The sequence below is a fragment of the Berghia stephanieae genome, chromosome 13, assembly GCF_034508935.2.
Source record: "Berghia stephanieae isolate SIO BIC M18660-M18661 chromosome 13, UCSD_Bste_1.3, whole genome shotgun sequence".
Classification (NCBI taxonomy): Eukaryota; Metazoa; Mollusca; class Gastropoda; order Nudibranchia; family Aeolidiidae; genus Berghia; species Berghia stephanieae.
The window spans coordinates 38,918,759-38,942,995 of record NC_088372.1 but is presented as its reverse complement, the minus strand read 5'-3'; the positions used below and the strand labels follow the sequence as shown (position 1 = coordinate 38,942,995).

Genomic DNA, 24,237 nt, shown 5'->3' with positions numbered 1-24,237 from the left:
AGATTCCAAGAGCACACTGTCAGTGCACCTAGTTTGAGATCACCTAAAAGTCTCATCCAGACACAAGCACAGGGTCCCTTTAAGACAACACACTCACATGATTACATAATATATCCAAAACAATGCATAACAGAGAGAAACTTTACAAAGAAAAAAAATATCATCTCCCAAAACAAACACTAAATATTCGACTACTTTTCCGTCCCTCAGCTAATGTCTCGGACGAGGGTCAGGACAAAACCAAGCAATCCCTTTTCAAGACAAAGACAGAAATGTTTTGTTTTTGTTTTTTAGGGTTTTGCGGCGCTTGCAACACATTTAGGTTATATCAGCGCCAGTAAAAAGGACCAAAATGGCATAGTAAAAAGTTATAGAATTGCAATTAAAGCACAAAAAAAAAGGTGAGACAAACGGGAATTGGTTCAAATAGGAAACAGATGTAGATTCCAAGAGCACACCGTCAAAGTACTTAGTTTGGGATCACCTAAAAGTCTCATCCAGACACAAGCACAGGTCCCAACTAAGAGGAATACACTCAAATGTTTACAAATCATATAATATAATATGTAAACTCAACATAATACAATGCATAACAGAGAGATGATTTAGAAGGGAAAAAATATCATCTCCCAAAATTATAACTATATATTCGACTATTTCCCTCCCAGCCAAGGAACTCCGGCACGACCAGGACAAAACAAAGTAATCTCATCCCAAGACAAAGACAGAAAGCAAGTTGGAAAACAGACATAGGGGGATAGAAGACGCAGTATGTACCTCTCTGTCCATGGCAACCGTGTTAGAAGGAAAGATTCAGACATATTCAATGAAACGACACAGAAACTATTGGTGGTAAAAATACATAATTTATTATTATAAATGTCTAATCAAAATAATATTCATATTAGGAACATTCTTATAACCAACATCGTTGCTTGAAAAAAACAAAACAAACATCCTGAAATAAACAGCAACAATAAAAATATAAAACAATGTTAAACAGCAAACATTGAATAAAGAAAAAAGGAGAGAGAGAGAGAGAGAGAGAGAGAGAGAGAGAGAGAGAGAGAGAGAGAGAGAGAGAGAGAGAGAGAGAGAGAGAGAGAGAGAGAGAGCGAGAGAGAGCGAGAGAGAGAGAGAGAGAGAGAGAGAGAGAGAGAGAGAGAGAGAGAGAGAGAGAGAGAGAGAGAGAGATTGACCGTTTGTTAACAGAAGTGCTAAAGTATGTCAATTTAATATAATCGGTTTTGATGAAAACAAATGATTACGACGGATGACCATACAATATACGATTCCCACTGTTCTCCTGTCGTGATATGAACAAAACTGAAACATTTGAGCTTGAGTTTTTTAAAATATATATATATAGAGCAATGTCAACTAAACGTACTCAAAGCGATTTACAAGCGGTCCCTCATCAACAGCATACCTTTACACATAGGGTGAGAGATGACACCGGTCAGGTGATATTACTATTTTTTCTCTGATAGAGACAACACTGTTAACGGCCAGGTACTCATTTTACACCCGAATACAGTGAGAGAATTAGTAAAGAGCCTTTTCCAAGTACTCAACTATGCGCCGCTCAGAGTGGGACTCGAACCCAAGACTTTTAGATCCGAAGGCAAGTGCTTAGAGTCTGGTGTCTCTGAGTTATAGCGCTATATAAGTTTTCAGCATTACTTAATTTAAGTGTCGGTACCACTAGACCACATCGCCTCACATACACATGGCATAGAACATACTCACATAGCATTATTATCTCACTTTCTCTCATCGTCACACACACTTACACCCCCCCCCCCCAAACACAAAAAAACACACATGCACATACATACATTCATCTTCCAAACCTATGGACTAAGCTTGTACCTTGGTTTCATTGCGGGGAGGGGGGGGGGGGGGGGGTTGGAAGGGTTAGTTTATTTTTAGGAGTTTTACGCCACTTGCAACACATATGGTTAATTTCAACGCCAGTAAAAAAGAAGAAAATGGGATAGTCAAACAATTCTAGATTTACAATTGAAAGCATTCAAGATCCTTAGTTGTGATCACCTAAAAGGAATACACTTAAATGATTAAAAATCATCATATAATCAAAACAGAGAATGCAACAGATCATAGCAGAGAGATGATTTACAAGGAAAAACCAAGGACTCAAGCCAGGGCCAGGACAAAACCAAGTAATCCCATTCCAAGACAAAAACAGAAAGCAATCTGGAAAACGGACATAAGAGGATAGAATAGCTGACAGCAAGTAGCTCCCATGCCACATTGAAAACATTTGACTTTGTCTTCCTCTTCTACATTGACATTCCACTGTGCCTTGCATAACTATCTTGCACCAAACGGACGGCTGATGGCAGCAGCAGCCTCTTATGGTTCTCACACTAATATGTTATGACGATCGACCCAATCAGCAAAGTCCGGTCCGCACTTGTGCACCGTCGCGAACCCACCCGGTAGCATCGTCACAACACACCGTTCGACTAGATGCTCTGCCGTCTCAGGCTGATGGCAAAAGACAAAGAAAAAGACCCAAAGAAACCTAGGGAAGACCCATGGATAAAGAGGCCTAACCTGCAACAACATCAACATCGGTGTCCATGCAGCCGACAGACAGAAATGGAAGTCCTTGTACATCCTGTGGCTCGATGAGGATGAAGTAATGAAGGACGTATAGAATATTTCAGTTATATTGTCAAATTCTTCGCTCACGTCTCAAAAAGTCAGCATGACATCTGACAGCTTTTATCAGACTATCAGACATATGGGATGAAATGAAAGAAAAAGAGATGACCCCCCCCACCCCTCACACAAAGAGAGGTCAAGGACGCTTCTTTATACCAGCAGGTCTACCAGTAAGTTTGGGGAATAAAACAAAAACAAAAATGAGAGATAAAACGAACAGATAGCATCTATAATAAAGATATGAATTTGTAAACAAATGCAAATTATCAGAACATAATGAACACAAAAAAAAAAAAAAAATTTAAATAAAAAGCAATATATTTAATAATTAAAACGATTATAAACCATCATCACTCTTTCATTAATCTCTTTCGTTTCATCATATTTAGTTATTTTGTTTGACACAACGTTTTGTTTTTTTTAAATGTATTTTTTGTTCATACTTTCAACATACAACACACATGCTTGTTCATTCATTCTATCATGGCTTCCTAAACACAAAATAAATTCCAAAGTACCTATAAAATCTGATTATCATAAAACATTTGAGTAACAAGAAGAAAACAGGGAAAAAATGGCTAAAATAAATAAAATCAGACCTTGCTTAGTTAGTTAAAGTAAGGGAAAAAATGGGACAAGAAAAAAAAGCTTATTTTAAGCCTCTCCTTCCCAACTACAAGAAAATCATCGCATTCAATTTCAATACGATACAAAGAACATTTTTCTAATTCAGATTTGTTTTCTAAATCACAAAATTAAAAAAAAATAATTAATGTGATATTCATAAGAACTTAACTCCCTCGAGTTCATATCCATGGAAAATCAGACAAATTTGTTCAAATTTCAAGCACGATCAACTCGAGGGAGTTAAATATACTGTTTTCTAAAGCTTGTTTTCCTGCACAAATTTATCTTATTATTTAAGTAAGACATAGGGGAAATGATTCAAATAGGGAACGGATGTAGATTCCAAGAGCACACCATCAATGTGCTTAGTTTGAGATCACCTAAAAGTCGCATCCAGCCACAAGCACAGGTCATTACAAAGAGGAACACAAGCAAATGCTTACAATATACATTCAAAGCAACAAATATATAACAATACAAAACAGAGAGATGATTTACAAGGAAACAAAATCATCTCCCAAAACTTTAGCTAGCTATACATTTGACCCTTGTTATCCCAGCCAAGGACTTCGACAAGGGAAGAGACAAACCAAGCAATCTCAGTAAGTGACATCCCTGCCCACTATGGGAGATCAAGAACTCCACCCAGTCTATGGGAGGTCAAGAACCCCACCCAGTCTATGGGAGGTCAAGAACCCCACCCACCATAAACAGTAAGACAATCAACACGTATCACATCCTATTGATGACAATGATATTTCTTGTAAAATGACAAATTTAGTAATTTTATTGTTGAAAAAAAAAGCCAAGACCAAATGTGACCTATCATCTCAAATCGGTATTATGTCCTGATGACTTGATACTTGAAATTGATTTCATTTTAACTGTAATAGAGGCCGTTGTTGAAGAGAGTCAAATCTTGTTTATCAAACGTTTTCAACGGCTTCTAAATTAGAATCATTTTGATTTAAAACACAATTTTCTTCATCAAGGTGATTCAAATAGGCTTGCCAATTCAGGAGGCAAAAACATAATAAATGTTTACGCACAAACATTAGACCAACCCCTTTCTGAGTCCTGAACTGCCGGAAAGAGACATTATGTTCCTCCTTTTGTTTTTTTTGGCACGTCATTGTAAATATGCTAAGGGTTAAAATATGTATCAGTGCATGACAGAATCTGTCGGAAGGTAAAAATTTTGGATTTACATTTTTAGTTGGTATTTTCTGAAAGAATATGCTCACCAGAGCATTTCAATCTTATTTGAAGTAAATCGGGTGATTTTTCATAAAGTTATGGTCAGATGTATGGGAAAGGTATCCAGAAACTTTTTTCAAGTTTCATACTTTTTTAACTTGACTAGCTGTAAAATATATAAATGAAATTAAGCTTTGATATTTCCCAAAGAAAAGGTTTGATTTAATCATTTATGACAAGAACTCATTTTTGATCAAAATTAACCTTCTAACTAAACTTGGCAATATCTTAGTTCAAACCTTTTCACCATCCGACTGATTATGTCATTCACTGTAACACATACTGAATTCAGTAAATATACTGAAGACTGGCAACATCGATTCCAACGTCATACCGTTTTGTGTTTTGAGATGGTAGGTACCAATGCCCGTGACAGATGTAACAGCAACCATCCACACCTAAGCACAGAAGATCACGCACATTCACACACACACACACACACACAACCCACGTGCATATACATACAAAGATGCAGGCATTCACTTCAAATCAAATTCAAACATTCACACACACACACACAACCCACGTGCATATACATACAAAGATGCAAGCATTCAGTCCAAATCAAATTCAAACATACAACACATACCCAAACACACTTTATCACAATGACACACCCCACAATTACAACTATAAACACCAGGATCACAAAGACACAGATAATCTCTGCTGGGTTCACAAACAACAACATCAACTGCAACCACCAAGTATTTCAGAAATGGGTCATTATCACAATATTGACAATAAATCAACATCAATCAAATTATTGTTATGCATGATACAAGCCATTCATAACAGTTGATTCAATGTTTGTATTCATGAAGACAGCAATTTCAACCCTCTCCTTACCAACCATAGGAAAATCATTGCATTCGTTACAAAGCAACTGACATGTTTCTCAATATAATTTCCATTGTACATCACAAAATTTGATGTTACAGCTATACAAAACTTGACACTGTTGTAGAGCTTATTTTGCTGAACAATATTTATGTATAGAATGTAATTGTTCCTTTTCTGTTTGAGTAAGAAAAATCTATTTTTGTGTTGGGTGGGTGTGAGAATCGGGGGAAATTCTGATAGTATTTGGTGAGTTAATCATAGGTCATACCATTCTCACTGTGAAATATGCTGACAAAATTACTTTTTTACATCCAGCTAGAAAACTTTCACCAATTGATTAAAATGACCCAAAACTAGTCAGAAATTCTTGAACTCAACACTTTAAAATAAAAATTAAAACGAAACAAATGAGTGCAGTGTGTATTCCTCGTCCTCTTTTTCCTGTACAAATTTACCTACATACAGTCTTAGTACAAATTTCATGTATTCCTTGTTTTCACATAATCCTGAACTTAAATATTTTGTTACAGCAAGGACGAGGAATGCATATTGCACTGCAAATATATCTTCAAATGACACATTGACACTGACATTTAGAATTTGATTAGAACCTATTGACGACAGCGTCTAAGATATATATTAGAATTCTTATAGGACACTCTCAGAACAAATACCAAACACTCTGCACAGTTTGATTCTATACAAAATTCATACGGTTTGATGTGTAAGTAATACTGTAAAAGCCAACATCAAAGAAAACAAAATAAACAAACAAACTGTAAATAAATAAATAAACATAAGTATCTCAGTGAAATGAAATTCAAAATATCCCCCCCCCCCCGCCCCAAAACAGTTTCTCACAATTATCACCCCCCTATCACCCAGCAAACTTTCAGACATAATCATAACACACAACACAATCCATCCATCCATCCATAACCCTGTCATAACCCACAATCCACAATCCACCAACCCACAAAGCCAGCTGGTGCCACTAATATCCTTGCAGGCCGTTGTATACCGTCTGTTTGGATGGCTGTTTCAAAATTTCTTGTATACCTGGGAACAAAAAACAAAACCAGAAGCACAACAATATTATTATCAAAAATACACGCAACTTAGATTGTCTATTTATGTATACAAATAATACATCAGTGCTGATGGTGACAAAAAGTGAAAAAAAGGAGGAAAATCTTGAACGGTTGCTTTTAAGCTCCATTTTGACTGCATTGACACCACTTTAAGAGCAATAGAGAGGATAGACTATCATTGACACTCTAGCTAATCCCTGCATCGATTTGTTCCATCACACATCAATTCCCTCAAAGTCAGTACATTTCATTGGAGGGGGGAGGGGGGGGGGGGGGGGGGGATGTAATCTTTTTAAAGGATGAAATTCCTTCCCTGACACCATAATCGCGGATTTCCGCGGATCTGAGGAAAACCATCAGCACTGATACATGTCTTGCTGCTTAGGGCTCAGAGAAATAAATATAAATGGTAAAATGGAATAGAAAATTCAATCAATTTCCAAATTGAAAATCCACGATTTTACGGGTAAGTCTGAGATTGTAGTTGCACATTGGACTTTGTAATCTTTCCTTACAATCTTTAAAATAATAAAAATGAAGAGAAAGAGAGAGAAAAACCCACATTGGACTTTGTAATCTTTCCTTACAATCTTTAAAATAATAAAAATGAAGAGAAAGAGAGAGAAAAACCCACCTTTTCTGTCTTCCTCTGATAAAGAGCCTTTGGGGAATTCGATGTCAAAAGTGATGTAAAGAGATCCTTTAGCATTGTTGTTCTCGTAATTTGGCATTCCTTCCCCAGCCTTCCTCATACGGGCTCCTGGCCACGTAATCTTGTCTCGTACTATATGGACCTGGGTACGTATAGTATACCAAAAAAATACAATCAATTTAAAAAATTCACACACAAACAGGCATAAATAAAAGGGTTCAAAGTACAAGATTAACTCTTACCTCAGGGCTGCCAAGAAAATGCAAGAAAAGCATAAGATTGATTGTAAAAAAAGGGTAAGATTTGGAAAAAAAGTGTACAATTTGAAAAAGTAACCCTTCAGACATGTCATGCCTACCCCTTGCTGATAAGTTATTTTGGAAATAAATTATTCTTTTAAAAAGTTTGCAGGGTTAACTCTCTCCTTACCAGTTATTTTCAGAATTTGACCCGAAACTTCACACTTACCCAACACAAAAATATTTTTTCAAGCAGAATATTAACGAGTATATTCTATATTTGTTCAGAAGCATGAGCTCCGCAACACAGTGTCGAGTTGTTGTTTTTTTGCTATAACTAACAACAACAAAATGAAATCAGAACAAGAAAATTGTTGGTTACATGGTAACGAATGTGACGATTTTCCTTTAGGTGGTAAGGAGAGGGTTAATAAACTTCAGGAGCTTCAGGAAAGCTTGAGAATAAAACCTACCGAATAACAAATTGCTAAAATATATTGCAGGAAGTAGGGAGAACACCATGAAACCGCATGAGGAACACAACAAAAGCAACTTTATACATGAAAATTATCTTGAAAAATAAACGTACAAGCTGAGAGAAAAAACATACAATCTTACGAAGGTGAAAAAAAGCATACACATATGCTTTTTTTGGCATACTGTTGGCAGCCCAGTTACCTTACCAACCATATGGGTTTTCTCTGAAATGTCATACTCACCCAAATTAAAAATTAATTCTTTGTAAACTCATATGCGATCCGTGTGTAAAACTCATTGGCAAAAATTACTCATTGGACTTTCCCAATTGTCTAAAGTTAGACTGAAACAAAGATACTAATAGAGGGTCTCAATGTTGACACTTGAAAGACGTAAAAAATTCTTATGGAACCAACTGCCTTCATCCCTCAAAAAATGTCCGACATTTGAAAACTTTAAAAATAAACTTAAAACACATCTCTTTAGAAAATCATTTGATGTTTAACATTTCTATTAGACCTACATGTTATAGATATCCTAAATTTTCATCTTGTAGCACAGTGTGTGATAATTAAATTACAAATTGATTGATGCTATTCAAATATGATAGATTTTATGCTTAAATTATCAATTTATTGTTGTGTTTTATTTGCATATTGTAAAGCGCCTCTGAACACATTGTGGATCTAGGCGCTATATAAATTCTTTCATTCATTCATTCATTCAAAAGTCTGAAATCAGCCTATGGGCTGAAAATTGACAGGCCTGATCACACAGATAACCGTCATCAGTGGAAAGAACTCCCTCAACAAATCAGAGAAGATGACAAAGCTGTTTTAAGTTTTGTTTTTAAGGATTTTACGGCGCTTGCAACACATTAGGGTCATATCAGCGCCAGTAAAAAGGAAGAAAATGGGATAGTAAAAAGTTCTAGAATTACAATTAAAGCACCCAAGAAAAGGTAAGACAAAGGGGAATTAGTTCAAATAGGAAATAGATGTAGATTCCAACAGCACACTATTAATGTACTTAGTTTGAGATCACCTAAAAGTCTCATCCAGACACAAGCACAGGCCCCCACTAAGAGGAATACACTCAAAAGTTCTACAAATCATTTATTATATAAAGAAAACATAATACAGTGCATAACAAAGATATGATTTACAAGGGAAAAATTATCATCTCCCAAAACTATCTATACATTTGACTGTTTCCCTCTCAGCCAGGGCATCGGGCCAGGACCAGGACAAAACCAAGTAATCTCATTCCAAGACAAAGACAGAAAGCATGATGGAAAACAGATGTAGGGGAATAGAAGACACAGTAAGTACCTCCCTGCCCACTGTGGGAGGTCAGGAACCCCACCCAGAGATGCCAAAGCGTCCCAGTCCGAAGATTAGGAGGCGATCGGCAAAAAGTTGAGTAAGTCAATATACTATAAGTCTTCCACTTTTACTATTTCCCCCCTTTTGCTACAAATCCTGACCTTTTGCATTAAAAAAATTGTGGTCAACAATATCACATTAGCATATTTTGGAGCTCAAAGCGTATCAAAATATGAGAGATCATATCGGCTGGCAGGTCTGTTTCCAGCATAGAGATGTCAAGCATTAGAATTTAGATATGACCAAGGAGCAAGGAAATTTAAGCATATTTCGGTGAATATCCTTAACATTGACTTTAAAAATCAGAAAGTAAAAAGGCTGAAAACAAAACCCCCAAAAGAATACACACTCTTACCTCTTCCAAAAAAAATTTTTAAAAATACAAATTTACCCCCCCCCCCCCCCCCCCCCCTAAAAAAAAAACCCGTATAAAACAAGTGTGCCTATCCATGTTATAACTAGCCAAGTCTCTACCTTGTGTCCATCCAAATGTTTGATCTCCATGGAGAATCCTGTGAGGGCATCTGCTAAGGTCACTGTGACATTAGTGAGAAGGTCGTCTCCCCTTCTCTCAAATCTCTGGTGTCTATGAAAACAGTATAATCATTATTATTTATTTTTTTCTCAATGCAATCATAACTATTATCTTTGTGTTACTACTATAATTATAACTATCTTTATTATTAACATTATTATTATTATCATTATTATTATTACTATTATTATTATCAATATCATTGTAATTATTACTATTATTATCAACCACATTACTATTATTATTATTATTATCATCACCATCATCATCAACATCAATAATTGTCCTGATAAATATAAACAATCCTAAACGTAGTAAATAAATACATCATAAATTCTCCAACTAATAATAACTTACTTAGCTTGTTTAATTTTAAATTTCAAATCTCCTGGTTCTCCATCTAAGTGAGGTTCTCCTGAAAGGAAAGTCAAAATAGCACATCGGTAAATCATTTAATGTTTGAAAGGGTGAATCGTCTAGAATTGTTCCTTCCATAAATATATCTTGAAAAAAGGCAGCATTGTTACTCTGGTCAACGTGATACAAAGTTACAAGAAGCCGTGGACTGTAAAATGTAATGAACGATAATGAATATCAATGGCTGTGACCAAAACTCCTGTCAGCAACAATTTATAATCTTTTTTTTTTTTTTTTTCTTATATGTTGACATCAATATACCTTTTCTAGATATTTATATCTTTACACTTTTATAATCTGTATGTCCCTTAATTTACACTATGTAATTATTCTTACAGCCTACAATATTATTACACTATATATACCTATTACCAAATTTTACTTTACCACATTATATTTACGTATATTATGTTTATGTATGTATCATTGTCGCCATTTTATATGTCTGTACAAAAATTTCCTTTTGGGTGAATAAAGTACATTATTATTATTATTATTATTATTATTATTATTATTATTATTATTATTATTATTATTTACAGGAGAGCAAAAAACAAAAACTACACGAGTTTCACATTGAGTGTTTAGAGAAACCAATAAGGTTACAAGTTTCATATTTTGACACAATGTGCATCGAGATCTCGATATCAAATTTAGGGAAACATTCGATTCTTTTCAATATTTGGTTTATACAGAAGTTTTGATCCCAGCCATCGATATAACAGCTTCGAAAAAGAACAAAACACCAATCATGTTTTGTTTGTTTTTTAAGGGTTTTACGGCAAGCGACACATTTAGGTCATTTCAGCGCCAGAAGAAAGGAAGAAAATCGGACAGTAAAAGAGCTCTAGATTTACAATTAAAAGCACAAAAGAAAAGTAAAACAAAGGGAAATGGCACAAATAGGAAACAGATGTAGATTCCAAGAGCACACCATCATTGTGTATGGTTTGAGATCACCTAAAAGTCTCATCCCGACACAAGCACAGGATCCCACTAAGAGGAACACATTCAAATGTTTACAAATCACATGTTCAAACAATACAATACAATACATAACAGAGAGATGATTTACAAGGAAAAAAATATCATCTCTCAAAACTATAACTGTACATTCGACTGTTTCTCTCCCAGCAAAGGACTCCGGCCAGGGCCTGGACAAAACTGAGTAATCTCATTCCAAGACAAAGACAGAAAGCAAATGGAAAACAGATATAGGGTGATAGAAGACACAATAAGTATCTCCCTGCCCACTATGGGAGGTCAGGAACAACACCAATCACAGAATATTTCAGGCTCAAAATCCTTCTTTAGCCAATCACAAAAACACAAATACATCACTTAAAGATGGCAGGGAAGTATTTGGCTAGTCTTGTCTGCAAGTTTATATTTCAGACTGGCCTACTTGACAATCCAGAAATTTGAAATTTTTGGGAGATAATAATGGCAGTCACTATAGTTAACTTAAAAAATCAACAACTTACCCTCACAAGGAGTAAGTAACACTTCAAAATCTTTACACTCAGCAGTCAAATTTCATCTTCAATACGTTTTAATGACTTAGAGATGCTCATGGAGTAAAAATTTAGTAATTTTACACATTATTTGTAACAATAGACACAAATGATATTTAAAATTTAGTTGATTTGGTGACAACAAGAAAAAGATTCAACTTTTATAGTTTAGATTTTTAAAATAAGCAGACGTTCTACTAGAACGTTCTAGTAGAACGTCTGCTTATTTTAAAAATCTAAACTATAAAAGTAGAATCTTTTTCTTGTTGTCACCAAATTAACTAAATTTTAAATATCATTTGTGTACACTGTTACAAAAAATGTGTAGAATTACCAAATGTTTACTCCATGAGCATCTCTAAGTCATTAAAATGTAGTTCTCGGAAATCAACAAACCTTCAGCTACAAATGGATATTCTTGTCCATCTCTCATACCAGGTTCTATTTCAATTTCCAACAGTCTTTCTTCAGGTACAAACCTGTATAGATGGAATGAATAAAATATATTTTTTTAAATAAAGAAAAGAAACTAATTTCTCACTGAATGCAGTGGATCCGAATCTTGAATCTTCCTTTAATGTCCACCTTCACTCCTGAAGATTTTGACATGAACAATAACATTAAGGTGAAAATTCAGCATTGATCTAGAAGCTCTGTAAATAAATCTTAAGTGGGTGCAGATATAACCTCGCGCTAAATTGTTCCAATCTGTGATGGTTCAGGGGTAAAATGAGAATTTTCTGAGGTCTTTGGTGGATGTCAGGGGGATGAAATTGTCCATGTGGAAAGTCCTGGATGTTCGTGTCGGTGTTTGGAGATCAGGATTTGAAATCACCACCAGGTTGTTCCTTATCTTATACACCATGGTCAGACGTGCTATTTTCCTCCTAAATTGAAGTGACTTCCATTCAAGTTGATCAATCGTGCTGCTCACACTTTGTTTTCTCATAGTTTCCCGTAACAAAACGAGCGATTCCTGATAACTCTTAACACAATCAGACCAGAGGGTTAACTTTAGGCAAGGTTGACTTTTCCATTATCAACAAAACACACTTAAGATAAAGGACAGAAAATTTGGGAAATAATTCATTCTTTATACTCTTAAATTATTCTAATACTGAAACGGGGAGGGGAAGGGAATCTTTTTTCCTTTAAATTTAATAGGAAAAAAAAAGAGAGAAAGAAAAAGAAAATGAAGAACTCACTTGACATTTGGACACTCATCGCAAACTTGTTGTTGTGTCATAGAGAATCGTCCAGGCCCTAGTTGTTGGGTGACCATCTCTGTCCGACAATTACACTTTCTGGTACCCCTTGCTGGTTTGGCTACTGGCTTGTATCGAAGAACCTGGAAAAAAAAAATAATAGTAAAACAGAGGTAATAAGGAGGAGTGATGTGAATTTCTAGAAATTTGAGTTTAACCCTTTCCTTACCAGCCATTTTCAGAATTTTTCCCAAAGTTTCGCACCCACCCAAAACAAAAATAGAATTTTCTTACTCAAACAGAAAAGCAACAAATACATTCTATGCATAATATTGATCAACAAAATGAACTGTACAACATAATGTAAAATAAAACATTTTTCTTCAAATTGTTTGATTAAGAAAAGAAATCTGATTGATAAAAGTGCTAGTTGGAACGAATGTGCCAATTTTCCTATGGTGGTAAGGAGAGAGTTAAGTCCTCCTTTATCAAAACACATCCTAAAAGGTGCTCCTTAATTAATACTTTCCCCCTTCACCGCTGGTTAAAAAAAAAAAAATGTTTCTCCGCACACCATTTTCAGGAAGTTCTGGGATAAATATCAGGAAAATTTGGCTAAAATTTGGGAGATTGCAATTTGACTGACCCAAACTATTACAGCAATGTGCTTTAACACTGAAAAGAATGGGTTTTTTTTTTATCATTTTGCCTTTGGTGTAGTAAAATGGCCCCTTAGTCATAGTAGTAAAGAGAACTTCTAAATAGTGGGGAATTTCAACTTACATATACATTGACAAGATAATATGCACACCTAAAAATAGTGTGCAGTTATTTCTTTGCCAATAATTGCGTTTGGTCCATGTAGGACCGAATGCACGGTGATCTCAAAGAATGACAACAACACCAACTTCCACTTGGCAAGCAAAGGAGAGTCCATCAAACAAGTAAAGAATAATATTTAGGTACTATCGTTACCTGTGACACACGTGACACAGACGATATAAAACAAAGAATAGCAATAGCAAAAAAAACGTGTTCCATAAAATGCGACCAGTTGTGTCAAACAACAACCTAAAGTTGAAGACCAGAATGAAAATAGTAGAAACATATGTTATAATAAGTACCCTTTTATACGGTTGTGAAACGTGGACGCTTGACAAAGAATGTACGAGGAGGTTAGAGGCATTTGAGATGTGGGTGTATAGAAGAATGTTGAGGTTATCATGGACAGACGAGGATACGAATGAGGAAGTGTTGACGAAGGTGAGAAAGGGAAGAAAGTTGATCGATACCATCAGAAAGAGGCAGTTATGGTTTCCTGGACGTGTGTGGAGAAGAGACAGAATAAAAAAGTTGGTAACATCTAGGATGATCGAAGGAAAGAGAGCTAGAGGAAGACAAAGAATGACATATTTAAATAACCTTAGAATGGCCTAAACTGATTTAAAAAGCAACACAGATTTCATGCGCACCGCAGAGGATCGTGATTCGTGGAGACAGCTGACCGGCAGCGTGCTCAAGAGTACAAGCCACGATGGATGATGGGGGTATACAGTATACTCCTTCCATAAAAACTTACCTCCACAAAGTTTCCAGTGTACAATTCCTCAAGTGTGACGTCCAAATCCAGGATAACATCACCTCCTCTGGGAACCTCTCTGTCCTGCTCTCTACCGCCAGAGAATCCAAAACCAAAGTCACCAAAGAAGCTGGAATAGGATGGAATGATCGGTTCAGAAAAGGATTAAGAAATAATAAATAATAATAATAATAATAATAATAACAATAATAATAATAATAAATAATAATAATAATAATAATAATAACAATAAAAACAATTATTATTATAATAGTAATATAATATAAGCATCTTGATACTGATACTGATAGTCGATCACCGTGAATACAAAAACTGTCAACAAAAAATTGTAATAGCGCCTAATAGGCATCATGTTTCATCCTAAACGTTCAGTGTTGTTGTTAGCTGGGGACCCCTTGTAAAGCGCTTTGAGTATGTTTCTTGTATATTGCACTATATACATGCTCAAATCTAATTGAAGCACCTGGCTTTAGGCAGTGATGGATGTAGTAAGAGTGCTAGTCCCAGAAGGATGCCTAACAGGCAATCTGTACTATATGACATTTAGTTCCATTTGGTCTGCTGAGGAAATGCGTGAAGCCTTGAGAAGCACTGAAAGCATGGCGGTTCTATGGAATTGCACGAAAATAATGTTCTGATTCACGTATTACTTTGTTGGTTGTCTGTTTATTAATCCCACAATCCTGGTAAATATTCCAAATAATAATAATAATAATAATAATAATAATAATAATAATAATAATAATAATAATAATAATAATAATAATAATAATAATAGACCTGTAAATGAGCTCTATAAAAATTGACTGAAACTCTTCGACAAACTGAAGATTCAATATTTTTTTTTTTAAATAAGGGCATCATTGGAGAGGAGAGTGATAAATACAATATATCAAAATAGTGGGTGTTATTTCTTACTGGAAGTATGACTGCCATAATTTGATGTAGAAGGAATGCTAATAAGCATGTCATTCATATAGAATATAGGTAAAGATGACTTCATCAAAGTCATATTCCTGCCTCTGGAATTTTTTTGACATAGAAAAATAATCACCATTATCATCTTTAACTTCTAGCCATGACCAATTGAATTTATTCCTCACGGGACTCACATCTTTAACTTTATCGATGCTCGACAAGTCTGAATTGCGATCCACAAACAGCTCAGCCATTGTGAGAACATTAGAATAATGTAGCAATGAGCAAACTTGATTTTCAATCAGTAAACGACAGAGAAAAAAAAAACTTAAATAAATATGACTTCAGGCCAATACACTGAATTATTAAGTAGAAGTGAATTATCAAGAAGAAACTTCGGCAGGCGTAGCGGAAAAATTCAAAGAATCGAAATGAAGGTAAATCGCCACAAAACAGCAAGCTCGCTTGGGCTTGAGCAAAACAATGCCAGAAAACGTCCTGATTTGCACGGGAATTAATTAGGCTACTTACCATTGTTCCTTATGATCAGGTACTCAATCAGTGAAGAAACGGTCAACCAGTTTGTTTACAACGTGATGCAATCGAAATGTGCTTGTAGCAATCTATCCTACCTTTCGATTTGAAGATGTCTACATAACGGACTTGCGGCATTCGCAATTTACTTTATCATAGTTTTAAGACTCGAAGGGTAAATGTGGTCAATTTTGGCTTAGATGAAACAGTGAAATTTATCGCTCGGTGGCTCAGTTAAAATTGGCTACAGTTGGGATCACGACGGATTGGAAAGTGAAAAAATAATTTAACGAAGGATGTGTGAAAATACCCAGGGAAGTGTTCAGACACGCCTTTTATAAAAAGCGTCGCTTTGTCTTGGCAATATATACATCGTTAATATAAACGGTCCCCATGAGCTATGCGTAGCGCTGTGGAACACTCCTAATTATTTTACGGTCATTCGACGACGATTTGTGAATTCTTTCTTTTTTCATTTCTTTCCTTTTTTAAATATTTGAATTTGACAAATTGACTGATTTCAGTTAATTGACTGAGAATTTACAGGTCTATAATAAGCATATTCATATAGCGCCTTTCGTCGAAACCTCAAAGCGCTTTACAATTCAACCAAAGTATCAAGACAATTAAGAGCATAATAGGGCATCAATACATCATCAATATAAATGTCTCATGCAATACATTTAAAATTCAATTAAGTAAATATTTTCTGAAAAGATATGTTTTCAGGGCCTTTTTTGAAAATGTCTATTGAGCTCGAAAATGACAGGAAGATCATGCTGGATGGTCATCTGGTGTTCATGGGGCAGCGTGGCTCAGCAGTATGGTCTTTGCTTTGTACCCGAAAGGTACCGAGTTCGATCACTTGCCGTTGCGCTGTGTGGCCTAACAAGTCACCTCGCCCTAGCTAAATTTGCGGCTGACACCCGAGTTATTTCAGTCTTCCCTTGGAATAGACCCTAGAGACAAATTTCCCATATGAGATGAATTTAGGGAATTTTATTTTATATTTATTTTATGCTGTTTACAGACCTGCCTATTGGAAAATGTAAAAATTCGTAATTTTTAGGAGATGAAAAAAATTATGTCAATAAAGTTAACCTTTAAATAATCAACAATTTACTCACACAAGGAATAAATAACACTTATAAATCCTTAAAATTATGAATTCCGGCATCAGCTTTCCTTTGCAACAAGTTTGAATAACTTAGAGATAGTCATGCATACCTGCCTACTTGGAAATTTCAAATTCAGTAAGAAATACAAAATTCATCAGTAATTAATGGTCAAATTTCAGTAATACTAAATCAAACAAAAATAATGATAGATACACCCTTTTGTATATGTATGCCAATGACCCCCGCGATAATAAAATGCTTATTGATGACCTACTTTCAACACTGCACTGTGTCTACCCATGAGGATAACGTTTCCGTGTGGAGTCAATGACGTCACACGTCGCCAGCCAACAAAGATTTTTTTTATTGTACCATGCCGTAAATAACGAAAAAAAATAATAATTTTTTTTAATTTAACGTTGCGACCATTTGTATCAGTAATATTTCTTCTATTTCCGCAAGTCCATAATTGTCCTTACACTCTTACACTTCCGTAACAATTACGGACGACGGTCCGTAATAATAGGCAAGTATGGTCATGACGTTCTGAAAATGTAGCCAAAATTTCGTAATAAATATACAAATTGCTCGTATGAGTGAGCAGGCCTGTGTTTTGTGGCATGAAACATCAAATGGTTTCCACTTCCTTCTTACCTCTTGAATGGATCCCCACTCATGTCTCCTTGCTTCAATCCCTCTTCCCCATGTCTGTCATAGATTTCACGTTTCTTTTGATCACTCAAAACCTAAAATAAGGGGGAAAACAATTATTATCATTATTATTATTATTACTATTATGATTATTATTATTATTATTATTATTCAGACCTGTCCACCGATTACATTTACTGCAAAACTCTGACAAAACACTAAAAACATGAGCTTTTATATAGTGCATATCTACTAAATGTGTTCAAAGCGCTTTACAAGGGGACCTTAGCCAACAGCAACACTTAACATGAAGGACAAGACACAACGTCTGTTATTGTTAGGCGATATTTCACTTTTTTTTCTGGACAGAGACAACGCTGTTAATGACCAGGTACTTATTTTACACTGTATACAGTGAGCTACTCGGGACCCAAACCCAGGACCTTCCAATCTGGTCGAGGGTCATACCATTAGACCACATAAAGACCTGCCTACACGAACATTTAAAAATGCGTAATTCTTAGTCTTAGGAGATAAAAATTGTAGACAGTATAGTTAACTTTAATATTTAAAAATTTGCCCTAAAAGTGTTTAAATTTCCATTCAAAATCCTTAAAATGTTGCAGTTTGGCATCAACTTTTATTGTCAATATGTCAATGACTTAAAGATGTCCATGAAGTTCTGAAAATGGAGCCAAAAGTTAGTAATACTACAGATTTTTTGTAATAGAGGGCAAGTCAACACATAGCTGCACACTACACTCCAATTTTTCATACATTATCGCCAACCCCCCCCCCCCCCCCCCCCCTCCCAAAAAAAAAAAAGAAAAAAAACCCCAACTTTTTGCTTCTAAATGTGAGTTGATTGATTAAAATGACCAATGACTGTGACTCATCGGGTATTAATTATATTTTTAGAATCCTATACCTCGTATGCTTGACTCAAGGCCTGGAATCTTTCAGTGGCTTCTGGGTCGTCCTTATTCTTGTCAGGATGCTGCTCTTTGGCCAATTTCCTGTAGGCTCTTTTGATTGCATTTTTGTCGGCATTGCGTGACACTCCTAAAATGCTGTAAAAATCCCTCCTGAAATTACAAACAAATACTTTCAAATTGAAGAAAAATGTCGTGGCAAAAGTTACAAACATTGGAAAAAAAAAACACCCCAAAACAAGATGAATATAAAGGTATTTTCAAGAAACTATCGGTTTTAGGCCCTACCCTATAAACTTTACCATTAGGGTAATGTAATAAACTTCTATTTCTCTACACTGGTCAATACTCTGTCCTTAAAAATTTTGTTAAATAGAAAGGTTTGATTGGTTCTTTACTTTTTGGCTGTTGGTTTTCTCTCAACTCCCTCCTACTCTTCAACTTTTTCTTCTCCCTCCTCTTCTAGATCTTATCATTCTTCTCCTTTTCATCATCATCATCATCTTGTCTACTTTTTATTCTTCTTCATCATCATCAAAAAAACCATCTGCTCAAGATCTCCTAAGAGAGTTGCACTCCTGGTTACCTGTTGAGAAACATTATCTATAAAATATGATCCATTGTCTATAAAACACTAAATAGTTATGCCCCTGCATATTTATAAGGCCTTTTACGTTTCTATTTTCAACGTAGACTGGCCTTCAAATATAAAGAAAATCCTTGGGGCATGTATATAAGTTGATTCTCACCATTTTCATCTCATTCATATATAATAAATAATAACATATATGCAGAGCAGTATTCCACTAAGTGGGTGGCTATTCAACTACGAGTAACATATAGTTTTTTTTCGGTTGTTGTAAACTTTTCAATAATCAATTAAGATAAGTCTACTGTCTAAAATCGCATGCAAAGAAAATAACAATACAAAGGAATATCAAAATAACATGAAGTATAAACGTCACTAAGGTTTATTTGAGTTAAAACTCTTCACAAGGAACAAAAATTAGTTAAAGTAACTGTGATCTAAATGAAAAGTTTTTTTTTAAACATGACACGATGTCCAAATCAAATCAGATTTTTTAAAATTGAACAGAAATATTGTGATTGTGTCAGACAGACCGAAGTAGGGGTATGAGCTGAGTCACAGAATTTCTTCAGAACTCTTCTCTTCTATTTCAGTTCTATCCTCTGCCCACACTGCCCCAATCATCTCCCCCCCCCCCCCCCCCCCCCACCCCACCCCTGTGTTTGAGCATGCATTTTGGAGTTTGAGTCTGAATAGCCACGGGAGACTATTCAGACGAGAGTCCAAATTGCCACTTCGCTTACTTAGAGACGATGCCCATGTTGGCATTCTCAGGCTGTGCCATATATACAAACATAATAAAGGTACTTTTGACTGAATGTCCATAGCCATATTGTTACAATGTAGGCAATATATGCGAAAATTCTTGTACTCATAATTTATGATGGCTATCTATGGGTGGAATAAATCATCACACCCAACCTCCCTCCCCATTATTATTGTATGTTTCAGTTTGTTTTTGGGCTTGGTTGTATTTTTGGTGTGTTTTTTTAAAACCTATTTTTCATTTAAATATTATTGTCAGCTGGATTAGTTCCAGTTCCATTATCAACAGAGTGGTGACTGAGAAAGAATAAATCACAACATGATTTTGTAAAAAAAAATATTCTGAGTCTGAGATTAATGATAGAGTTTGAGTTTGACAAGGACCACGTCAGAGAGTACAGAGAGTGCAGCAGGCAGCAGGGACATGGGTAGTGTTTTTTTTCCAACACTTTCTTCAGTTCTCAACAACCAGTCAATTAGAGAGCTCAGTGAGTAAGTGAAAGTGACAGGTCAGACAAGTCGTGTTGTCGAACAAAGTTATTCTATCTCAGCTGATTCAGGCTCAGGCTTCAGGGCACGTCTTCATGAGTCTCTAACTCTAAGAGAATTTCATTACCATTATCTTTAATTCTTCATAATCGCCCCATTTGATATGGTAAGAACAAAAAAAAAATGGACAAAACTACGATGTGTTCCTTTCACAATGACAAAAAAATCGTGTGTAATCAATCTGACCAATCGCTGCCAACCACGAACCAACGATTTTAATGGGGAGTTTTCATTGTCAACTTTCGATATCAAAAAATCCAGACATATCGTACCCAAATTGAGCAGATAACACATTTGACTTCGTTTAAATCGTGAAATATTAAAAAGGTAACAAATACGCAATCAACAAACATACTTACCCCGCTAAAACTTGAACAAGTAGAATAAAAATATTGAGACTAAAACATAAACATACAACCGGCGACGCCATTTTCATTCGAGTTATGTGTTGTTTTCCTCCCTGCGTTACACGTACCTCATAACGGAATGTGAACCAAGGGGAATAACTACGGTATTTTATAGGTTTTCTCATTGTGTTCAACTTTGCTTCCCTTTATCTGTAAACCATTGGACCAATGTATGAATAAGATATGCCTGAAATGACGTTGATTACATTGAAAGGAAACAATACATGTGAAGTTCAGTGCCCGAGTGGTATAGGCATTGCACTGTGACCCGGAAAGTTCCGAGTTCGAACCCCGCTTCAGGCACTTTCGTTTTCTTCCTTCGGCAAGATTATTAACCCTCAATTTGCTCACTTGGACAACATGGGTGATTCCTGTTGACATCAGACATCTTGTTTGATGAATTATCTATATTCCTTCGTGGAATGCCTAGACATATTATGATGTCGTGGCGGAAAGGCATCATTTTTTTCTCCCACCACTTGGCATTGGTTGTGGTCAAGGAAGTAAAGGGTCCCACTGGTTGAACTATTGAATACAACTCACGATAGTTTTATTTTGTGATCTGAAACTTGTATAATGATTGGGGAGGGGGGGGGGGGGGGTCTGTTGTTTGTTCGTTTAATTATTATTATCATTATTTGTACTTTGCTTTGGGGGGGGGGGGGGGGGGGGGGGGGTCAGGCTATGAGTTTACGAAATCTAAGGCTCCAGTCACCGGCTTTTTTTTGTGTTTTTTTTTTTCTTCTTTTTTTTTTTTTTTTTTTAGTTTGGAATTTGGAATATCCACCAATCATTGTTCAACATTGTGCTCAGAAAAAATTATGTTATTCATTTTTTTTCCGATAACTACTATGTTACTAGTGTGCATCTGTGTGAGTGTGTCTATGTCAATATTGTATTGTTATAAATGTGTAACCAAATGTAAATTGCCACTTTTTTGGAGACAATAAAGATATATTATTATTATTATTATTATTATTATTATTATTATTATGATTATTATTATTATTATTATTATTATTATTATTATTATTATTATTATTATTATTATTATTATTATTATAAATTGTGTGTTTCTTGGATGTCATCTCTTTTCAATTAGGATTTCCCTTCATCGCCCTTCAAAGGGAATTGACAAGCAAATGAAATAGTTTGAATAAGTGTATTAGTGCGGCTATGTGGTCTAGTGGTATCAGAAGATCCTGGGTTCGAGCCTCGCTCGGCGCAAAATTGATTCCTTGGAAAAGGCTCTTTACCCACATTCTCTCACCGTATTCAGGTGTAAAATGAGTACCTGGCAGTTAACAGCGTTGTCTCTGTCAGAACAAAAAATATAATATAATAGGTGTCATGTCTCGTTCTACATGTTTTGTGTTACTGTCGGTCAGGGGCCCTTTATAAAGCGCTTTGAGCTCGTTTAGTGGATATTGCGCTTTATAAAAGATCAATATTTTTGAAATATAAAAAGTAGGAAAGTTAGTTGGCGGAAAGCGAGGAAGCACCTTTTGACATTTTCCAATGTTTTCTCTGTCCACATAGCACTGCACCAATAAACTGAGAGTACTTTCTGATGAACAGTATCTGGCCCTAAGGGTAACAAGCATTTCTAATCGTCAATAAAAAAAAAAAAAGTACAGAAGAATGCGCGCCGTGACGGCAACTTAAAATAACTTTGCACACGACACTTTGACTGCTACGTGGTTGTCTGACTAAGTCCGATCCCGTAACACTCCTCTTAAACCATTTAACTGACGACCTCTGAAGAAAATACTCGATTAAAAAATTTGGCCAAAAAACTCGTATATCAAATCTCGATCGATTTAAACGATCCTAATATCACATAAACTCTCAATCCTGGGACTTCTCGAAGTATTTCATGGACTCCCAGGTTTGAGAGTTTTTGCCTAGATGAGGGTCATTTAAATAGGTCGATATTTGAAGGACAAGTTTTCTGGCCAAATTATTTTATACGGTTGTCCTTTTTTTTTCCAGAATACAACAGTTAATTGGTTAAATATTCTAGGCGTAGGCAATGCTATCAACGAGCAGGTTGAGAAAATTGTAAAGTGGCAAACATGAACAAAGCAGAGGGGAGAGGAGGAAGGGGAATAATAGCTGATAATATGATACGTTTCGAATTTCTTATAAGGAATCAAATAAATCTCAAAGTACTCTTATCACAAAGGTAGTAAATTCTCATCTATTCAATGACACAGGATATGATATGCAAAAATGTCTCCTCATGCGTCCTTCCTCGCCCTTTCCCATGACTCTCTCTCTCTCTCTCTCTCTCTCTCTCTCTCTCTTTCTCTCTATCTATCTATCTATCTATCTATCTATCTATCTATCTATCTATTTCTCTCTCTCTCTCTACTCTCTTTCTCTCCCTCCATTCTCTCTCTCCCTCCCTTTCTCTTTCACATCATCCTTCTCTCTCTCTCTCTCTCTCTCTCTCTCTCTCTCTCTATCTATCTATCTATCTATCTATCTATCTATCTATCTTTATCTCTCTCTCTATCTATCTATCTATCTATCTATCTATCTATCTATCTATCTATCTATCTATCTATTTCTCTCTCTCTCTCTACTCTCTTTCTCTCCCTCCATTCTCTCTCTCCCTCCCTTTCTCTTTCACATCATCCTTCTCTCTCTCTCTCTCTCTCTCTCTCTCTCTCTCTCTCTCTCTCTCTCTCTCTCTCTCCCCACCCGCAAAGTACTTCCCGACAATTCTAAATGATCCAGTTATCCAGTTATTCCCCTTTGATTGGGTAGCTGGGTCTCTTATATATATATGGCGAAAAGTATTTTGCGATAGACCAGTGAATGCATTTGCTACCTTATCTAGTTGGGCACAAATAAGGGACAAAATCTGCGATGAACTGTCTCAATTATCCGGTTTCAAAACCAAATCCTGTCCCAACGAGCATTTTACGACGAATTGAATTGAATAGATTGTTTATTGCCGTGAAACACACACACACACACACACATACACATACACATACACACATACACATACACAACACACACACACACACACACACACACACATATACACATATTTTATACAAACAAAAAAAGACAACAACAAAATAAGTGAATAACTTTTTTTAAAAATATACTTCCTGAATTAAATATATAATTATTGACAATTGAAAACCAGTAAGCTGTGGTAAGCTTTTCTCCGAAATAAGAATTTTTACCATCTGTATCTGTATCTGTATGGTTGGTGCTGAAGAAA

The 24,237-nt window shown here is 35.6% G+C and overlaps 1 protein-coding gene across 1 annotated transcript; it reads right to left on the bottom strand.

Moving 5' to 3' along the window:
• Positions 1-846: 846 nt before the first annotated feature.
• LOC144959058 (dnaJ homolog subfamily B member 11-like) lies at positions 847-21,058 on the bottom strand. The gene is made up of 10 exons (XM_078891413.1): positions 20,949-21,058; positions 18,683-18,839; positions 17,758-17,849; positions 14,513-14,642; positions 12,934-13,076; positions 12,125-12,207; positions 10,155-10,212; positions 9,737-9,848; positions 7,144-7,303; positions 847-6,477 (listed from the first exon to the last, which is right to left on the bottom strand). The coding sequence occupies exons 1-10, from the start codon at positions 21,023-21,025 to the stop codon at positions 6,413-6,415; spliced, it is 1,077 nt and encodes a 358-aa protein (XP_078747539.1). The 5' UTR covers positions 21,026-21,058; the 3' UTR covers positions 847-6,412.
• Between the last annotated feature and the right edge of the window lie 3,179 nt (positions 21,059-24,237).